Source organism: Bidens hawaiensis, unplaced genomic scaffold (genome assembly GCF_021521415.1).
Source record: "Bidens hawaiensis isolate Kalapana, Puna unplaced genomic scaffold, B.hawaiensis_p1.1 tig00080924_1, whole genome shotgun sequence".
NCBI classification, from domain to species: domain Eukaryota; kingdom Viridiplantae; phylum Streptophyta; class Magnoliopsida; order Asterales; family Asteraceae; genus Bidens; species Bidens hawaiensis.
Genome location: NW_027503741.1, coordinates 7,665 through 16,086, shown reverse-complemented (window position 1 = coordinate 16,086; position 8,422 = coordinate 7,665). Strand labels below are relative to the sequence as shown.

Genomic DNA, 8,422 nt, shown 5'->3' with positions numbered 1-8,422 from the left:
GAGATAAGTGTCTCTATCAAGTGGGCTAGCTCCACATTGACTCCTAAATACAAGTATTTAACTACTAAATGAAAATAATTAAGTTAATTACATTATTGAAATTAATAAAGCTGAAGCACTTTATATAATCCAACGTGATTGGTGGCATCAAGACATCACCGTTGCATTGAATGGTAGACGACCCGTGAGTGACAACACGGAGTACAACACCAAAAGTACTTGCATGTCTGCAAAGGCCCACGGACTTCCTGGTGGGCTGATGGACCAACCAATTATTCAACAGTTTTAAACTACAGTATCATTCTTATGTTTACTGATGCATTTTTAATTAAATTTTTCTTAGTAAACTTCTTTTATGTTTTATATGTAATGTAATATCAAGGAAAATACCAATTTGTTTGGCAAAAAACTAACACTAATATATTGTCATTTGAATGTGTTTTTTTCTTTAAATTCACTCTTAATAGGTGTTACAATCCTATCATTGTAGTTAGGTATTAGAATCTTATGATTGTAGTTATTCAGTGATTTTTTCTTTTTTGTTTTAAATTTAACAAAGTATTAAGAAAATAACAATGAAAAGAAAATTTACTTAAATAATAACCAAGTTTTATAGTTATTAAAATATATCAATTTGAAAAAAAAAGATTTCATTAACTAGTACCCAAAATTTATATAAACTCATTTAGATTACTTAATTTTTATAAGTTTCTATCATCTGTTAAAAAATTCATAAGTTTTTCTTGAACAGCCGATGAATAAAATTTGACTACCCGGAGTAACCCAATGGTAAATGTGACTCCAGACGCGCATGATTGTAGATAGCGTTGAGAAGTTCAAGCCCATCATCTCTGTTCCGGAGAAATCCTGTTGCCGGAAGGCCCACCACGACGAAACCTGGTTTGGAATTGAATTTGAGCTGGACCAAATTTTCACTTCCCCTCTGATACCAATTAACCTAAAACTCATTCATATATTTTTTTAAAGAATTATGTTGAACAAAACTATAACAGACAGGAGACATATATGCTGAACGACCAGGATACGAATAAAGAAAATCCACACAGGCCTGGTTGAACTATTCTACAATGTACTTTAGTTGAACTAAAAAAAATGTTCATTTTTCTTCTAAAAGCTGAAACTTTTATAATAAATTCAGCAATGCCATTTTTTTAGACAGTCAAATAAAAAGAATTGTTTGTTTTTGCTTAGTGATTCACATAACCCATAACGACAATTCAATCAGTAAAAATCCAGAGATCAAGCATGACAGGAACAAGTTTACAAATTACAAGTCAAAAGCAAATAAAAACTCAAGGATGATAAATGGCAAGAGCATATGATTGGGTTGCCAAAATGAATCATTTTTCTTTTAATTCTTGTTGCCATGACATAAACCAAAAATACAGAAAAAAAACAATGTTATATGCCTGGTCTTTCTGTTCTCATTATTCTTGGATTGAAGAAGATAATGTTTAATTCAAATTTCATATATGTTATTCATTCAGGGAAGTGTAGCTCTGAGTTCTTTCCTGTCGGTTCCAAATGACTGAAAATAAAAAACAAAATTAGCACCTTTAATTCATCACGAAATAGGAATTAAAGCATTAATTAAAACAAAATAGATCATAACTGATAAATGACTTAACGGCATAATTAACAAGAAATAAGAAACAATACCTCGACTCCAAGTCCTTTACGGTAAACATTGGTAAATAGTTCAGATTCTTCTGGCATAGGGCTTTCCTGTAATTACACAGATAAATAATTGTTGACTTAATGGTCAAAATGCATTAATGAATAAAAAAACAGAGAAATTTAATGGTCAAAATGTGACAGGTATGCTACCTTAGCTTGAGCAATTGCTTCATCAACTTCTTTTCTTGCTTGTTTCTCAATGTCCTAAAAAAGGTTATTAAAAATATTTACGCACATAAGATTTAAAATCACATACAAAATAGATATGTGGAAACGAAGCATATTGATATTACCTTCAGCTCTTTTTCAGTGGCTAAATCATGAGCAAGAATCAACTTTCTAATTCTTTCAATAGGATCACGTTCCTGAAACGGTAAATTGCACATTGTTAATTTATTATTAACAGAATAATTGTTTGATGGAATATGTTAAGAGACTGACGAACCTGTCGGACACCGCTAATTTCATCACGAGTACGGTACGTGCTACCAGGATCAGACATAGAGTGGCCATGATACCTATACGTGTCCATTTCAAGAATCTGAAAATAAAGTTAACCAAGTGATTATTAATTCCATGAAAATTTGAATATGCATGAAAACCATACAAAAGAATTTCACTACTTACAATGGGACCATTCTTCAATGCATGTTCCTTTGCAAACTTGCAAGCTTGTTTGACAGCAAAGGCATCCATGCCATCAACCTATACAAGAATACAAGTTAAGATCATCTTTAAAATACAAAATTTTGATATCCATAAAAAGATGATCTTGAAATTTTGATCTCAAATGCAGTGTTTCTAAAATCATGTCTATTACAGATAGATGAAGTGTTAATGAGACAACACTTCAGCACTTCCAAAGATGTGAAATCGCAAGGGTAATGAAGTCAAAATAACTTTAGGCGTTAAGCTATTGTGATTTTACCACCAAATACTAAAAAGCCATCTTAAAATAAGCCAAGCGCAACTTAACAAAATGACTATTTATAAAATGTTAATGCATAAGAACTAGGGGTGATAAAAAAAAGTTGAAACCGTCCATACCAAGTTTAATTGGCCGAATTACGAGCACTATGGACTGGTTTATGGTTTGAAAACCTGTTTTGAGGATTCGGTTCATGGTTTTTGGTTGGATTACTCCATATAAACCGGACCAGCTGTGTATTAATATATAATTACCTTATAAAAATATGTATTCTCTGGATAAAGCGGCGACTTGAAATTTGAAGTTTCAACAGCCTTTTAGAGGACCAAATTCAACTCTTCCAAGTATTCCTTTTATTTAACATTTTTTAAACATAAAAATTTAAAACTCTAAAACTCTTACAGCACAATTTTATAATTGACAAGAAATGTGTTAGTATGGTAACTAAGTCATAGGTTGTACTCATTTGAAATGACGACTACAGAATGAGCACTTAAAACATGTGTGAATGTGTATATCAGTATATGGTCACAGTGTCTAGGGGTGTTCACAAACCGTCAAAACTGATCAAACCACCAAAATCAAATAACTCTTTTTTAAAACAAATTTTAATACAAATTTATCAAAATTTTAATACAAATTATGGTTTTTAAAAACATCTTTTTTTTGTTTAAAATCATAGAACTGGTATTAACCAAACCATCAAAACTGTAAACACAGGCCAGATAGGCAAACCCAACCAACCTGACCGATTGGGGTTGTATTTTTCCAAAACCGTAGTTACAAGGTCGGCCCAAATTTTTAGTCAAAACAGGCCAAACTGGACCGTGAACCCTCATAACAACGGTAACTCTGTATTTTAGTATGTAATTTATCTAGAGTCAGATGTGATATATGACAATTCTCGTACATAAAATTTGTGAAGCAAAAAAACACAGACGAAACTTACCTTCAATCCAGGAACATAATCTCCTCGCTTGTAATAAGCAGGACTCTTTGCAGCTCTCCATTCAGCTGTACCCATACCATCTGCATCCCAATCCAAGAAACTTCAATAACTTTTTAAATCACAGATAAATAAAAACAAGATAAAAGACCTTACAAACTCATCCAATTATGCCTTAGAAATTTGTTTAATTTACTAATTTGTCAGTGGGCTTATCATGTCTAGCACTTAATGCTGAAATAATTATATACTTCTGCACAATTCAATGACCACATAATTGAATACTTGAATATTCTAATTTCCAATCCAGTCAACTAATCCAATCATATATCTCGCATAAAGTACATAACATGGTCCCTAAAACTACAACCTGTTAGGGTTGGAGACTCGAACAAAGGGTATTAGGGCAGCCGGCCCTAATTAGGGTTAGCCGGCCCTAATGGGTCCCATCTTATTTGTTTGGGCCTAACTTGGAGAACAAGTTAGGAACCCTAGATTTAGTCTATATATACCCTAGTTGTAATTGTAATCTTGTGTGCCTTGAGCTTAATAAGAAAACCTAGTTGCAGCCCGTGGACGTAGGTCCCCTCGCGGGGACCGAACCACGTTAAATTCTTGTGTCGTTTATATTTTCGTTTATGTGTGTTTATCGTTGTGCATGTGTGTGCTGTTTCGCTTCCGCGCGCCGCTTTGTTCCTAACAAGTGGTATCAGAGCTTTGGCTCGTTGTTGCACACGGTATTGCACGGAAGAACGATTCGTAAAGGAGAAACCCTAGGTTGCGCAAAAAGGGAAAGAAAACAGGGCTGTTCGGGGCTGATTTGGAGTGAATTTGCAATTAGAGTTCCGGTTTTGGATCTCTTGAAGTTGCTGGTCTCACTCGGGTTTGCAGGTGAAGGTCGGGTCAGGTGTTTCGGGTTATGACATCGCGGGTATAAATGGTTTTGTTTATAGTACCAGGTTAATCTCTTTGAAGCCGCCGATTAGGGTTTGGTTATAAAACTCTTGGATTCGTCGAATAAAGGTTAGAGATTTAGTTAGTTTCTGTTGACTGTTTATTATCAACTGTTTGAGAACCGAGTTACGTGAAAATCAATATTTGGGTTTAGATTTGTCTGCGAAGTTTATTGTAGGAGCAAATCGGTCAGTTGACAATGTTCGGTAGAGAACATCCGTCAAGTTCTGGCTCGTACCATTGATGTGTTCACTGTTTCGATTTGTTTCCTGATTGCTATTGTTATAGCTGAAGACGGGATGGGTATGATCGAAGGTTTGACCGGTTTGGATTTCGGTTGGTTGGTTTTGTCAAAGGAACTTGGATGTGGTACTGTGGGATAAAACAGGTGAAAATGGAACTAGCAGGTTGGAATGCTTTGGGTTTTAAGTATTCTGATTCTGGTGTGCTGGTGACGACATAAGTGAAAAAAAAGGGAAGTCGGGTTGAAAGGTTTATTCGGTTAGGATTAGCTGATCGGGTGTACAATCGCGGAATCCTTGGTACCGTTTGCTTTCGGTAAAGCTCTACTGCTGTTAGTTATAACCGTTTGCCGGTTAGCTGGTCTGGAACTATGAAATTATTTCTTGTTCGGTGGTGATCAGCAGTTCGACATTTGAGGGGATCCGGGATCTTGTGCTGGGTGAACACGTTTACCGGGAAAAGTACGATCGGGGATAATCTCATGGAATGTTGGTTTTGGTAATGGGTTGGGATAACAGGGACAGTGGGAGCTGGGCATAGTTGACTTCGTGGAGCTGCATGGAGGTTCGTGACATTCTTTAGAGTCAATGTCAAAAGATAATGAATTCTGCTTCTGAGAATGTGTCTGGGTTGATGCATTGGGACTCAGTGAAGGCAGTGAGACTCTTGGGTTCGAGATTCTGGTATACTTCATTTCATGTTACCCACTGTAGTGAAGTATTGGTGAATCTTATTGAAGACTTTGGGAAGGTACAAGTTTATGTATCGCTGGAAGAAGGGAACCAACTTCCGAGTATTAAAGTCTTGGCTCGCTGCATCGGGTAGAGCTAAGTGGATTCATTTTGCAAGTGTGAATCCTGGAGCCACCGGGATGTAGCTGAGTGCATTCGGAGGTTTAAACTAGGTCAGGGGTTTTGGAACAGTGGGAGCACGAACCGTGTTCTAGGTACAGTTCAAAACACCGTTGGGTTTTGAATACCGGAATTCCGAATGGGAAAATCTCTCCTGGGTACTTGCAGGTTTTGGAGAGTGGTGTTTTCTCTGGGAGTCTCTGGAGCCGGTAGTTCGAATCAGTGGGAGCCGGTTGAGATTGAGGATGAGTCAATGGCGGGTTTTGCCATGGCTGGGTCATTGATGACTGTTGGGTTGGAGCTCAATGGAGCTTCAACTGGCTCTTCAGGTAATTGAGGAGCGGGCCGCTGCAACTAGGAGGATTAGATTGAAGTCTTAGCTTGTTTATGGGAACTGAGGCTTGGAGGACTTCTTTTATTTGAAATCATAGCTTGTTCTTGGGAGCTTGAGGCTTGGAGAACTTCTGACCGTGAAGTTTTAGCTTGTTCTTGGAACTGGAGGCTTGGAAGATTTCTGTTTTTAAGATTACTGGAGTTACAGGTATAGGGTTTGCTTGGATGGTGGATTGAGGATTGCTCGAGCCTCCAAGTGGGAGATTGTTAGGGTTGGAGACTCGAACAAAGGGTATTAGGGCAGCCGGCCCTAATTAGGGTTAGCCGGCCCTAATGGGTCCCATCTTATTTGTTTGGGCCTAACTTGGAGAACAAGTTAGGAACCCTAGATTTAGTCTATATATACCCTAGTTGTAATTGTAATCTTGTGTGCCTTGAGCTTAATAAGAAAACCTAGTTGCAGCCCGTGGACGTAGGTCCCCTCGCGGGGACCGAACCACGTTAAATTCTTGTGTCGTTTATATTTTCGTTTATGTGTGTTTATCGTTGTGCATGTGTGTGCTGTTTCGCTTCCGCGCGCCGCTTTGTTCCTAACACAACCATCACATCTTAAGTCTCTAGATCATGTTTATGATTGATTGAAGACTTGAATTGATTCTATATTTAGTGATTGTTCTCGCAGACCAAAATACACCTTACAAGCTCTTCCAAATATTTGTTAGAAGTACACACACGTTACATCATTTTCTACATTTTGTTTGATTCACTAATTCATTTAATACCTGCATAATCATAAATTAATACCATTCAATTAAAAAATAAATTAATACTACTATGATCCATAATATATTTTCGACATTTGTTTAATTCACTAATTTGCCGGTGTGATTATCATGTCTAGAATTTAATACCCACCTAATCATATAATCTTGTACAATCGAACTAACATATTATTCAATACTACTCTGATCCATAAAATATGTTACAAAAAGTACATATCATGGTCCCTAAACCACAGCCATCACATCTCCAGTCTCTAGATCATTTGCAAACACTTAACTTAACTCCAACTCCAAAACAAGTATAATTTCATACAACCATAGCAAATAACACAATCAATCATAATAAGTTTTAAATAAAAGCCTTACAGTGATTATTCTCACACAACAAAATTTGCAGATTTTTATATTTTACTGGTTAACCGAAATTAACTGAACCGAACCAAACCATTCGTATTTTCATATTTTTCTAGCGTTTATACCTCCATTTCATGTTTTATACCACCGTTTCATGTGTTTATATCTTCATTTCTTGTATTTATGAATCCATTTCATGTATTTAAAAGTGAAATTGTAGCCCAATTTTAATTTTAGTTACGAACCAAAATGAATAACCGAAAGTTAACCAAACCAATTAACCGAATTAAACCGAAACATGAATAACAGTCATAAAACAAAGCCCCTTACAGTGATTATTCTCGCAGACCAAGATCGCGGGCAAGTCCCAAAGCGCGGCCATATTCAAGGCCTCAAACAGCTGCCCCTGATTCGCCGCTCCGTCCCCATACATAGCAAAGGTGACATGGTCCTCCTTCCTAAACTTTTGAGCAAACGCCAGCCCACACCCCAACGGCACCTGAGCGCCCACAATCCCATGCCCGCCGAAGAAACAGGCATCCTTTTTATAAAAATGCATCGAGCCGCCTTTGCCCTTGGAGCAGCCCGCCTGCCTGCCCATCAATTCAGCAAAGGATTCCAACAACGTTCCACCGCGTCCGAGGAATATGCAGTGGTCACGGTAGGCGGTTATTATGCAGTCTTTTTTGGTGATGGCGGCTTCCATGCCGACGCTGACGGCTTCCTGGCCGTCGTAGAGGTGGCAGAAGCCTCGGATGAGTTTGGATTTGTACAGGGAGTCGGCTGCGATCTCCATGCGGCGCATGAGAGCCATGTCGGTGAAGAAGGAGAGGAGTTCTTTGGGGTTGGTGCTGACGGATCTGGAGGGTGGCTCGCAGTTGTGGCCGGTGAAGGGGACGCTGGTTTCGACGGTGATGTCGTCGGTGGTGGTGGTGAGCAGGCGGCGGTGGAAGAAGGAGGTGGTGGTGGAGATGGGTTTGAAACTCCGGCGGGCGAAGGCCATCGGGTGGAGTTGGCTGTTTGGTGGATTGAAGGGTTAGGGATGGTGGAGACCAAATGAAGGAAAAGGAGTAGAATAGAAAAAGAAAAGAATTTGATTGATATAAAAGTGAGTGAGGTTTATAAAAATATCTGGATTTCAATTACAAGTTGTATCCTTTGGGTTATACTGGTATACCATGAATCTAGTCTATACTTTTCACTTGTGGTAATCTTTTATATATATATTTTTGAAAGACCAACAAAGGTTATATTCACAAACTAGCAAGGAGCTACAATACATCCACCAAAGTTTGGCATACCGAGTTTCAGCGTCCGTTAGGAGGCGGCTAAC

General features: G+C 37.9%; 1 protein-coding gene across 1 annotated transcript; it reads right to left on the bottom strand.

Moving 5' to 3' along the window:
• Positions 1–1,370: 1,370 nt before the first annotated feature.
• LOC143607284 (pyruvate dehydrogenase E1 component subunit alpha, mitochondrial-like) lies at positions 1,371–8,092 on the bottom strand. Its single transcript, XM_077082790.1, has 8 exons — positions 7,420–8,092; positions 3,576–3,655; positions 2,326–2,403; positions 2,144–2,239; positions 1,992–2,063; positions 1,849–1,902; positions 1,681–1,746; positions 1,371–1,549 (listed from the first exon to the last, which is right to left on the bottom strand). Exons 1-8 carry the CDS (start codon positions 8,090–8,092, stop codon positions 1,505–1,507), a joined length of 1,164 nt encoding a protein of 387 aa, XP_076938905.1. The 3' UTR covers positions 1,371–1,504.
• Between the last annotated feature and the right edge of the window lie 330 nt (positions 8,093–8,422).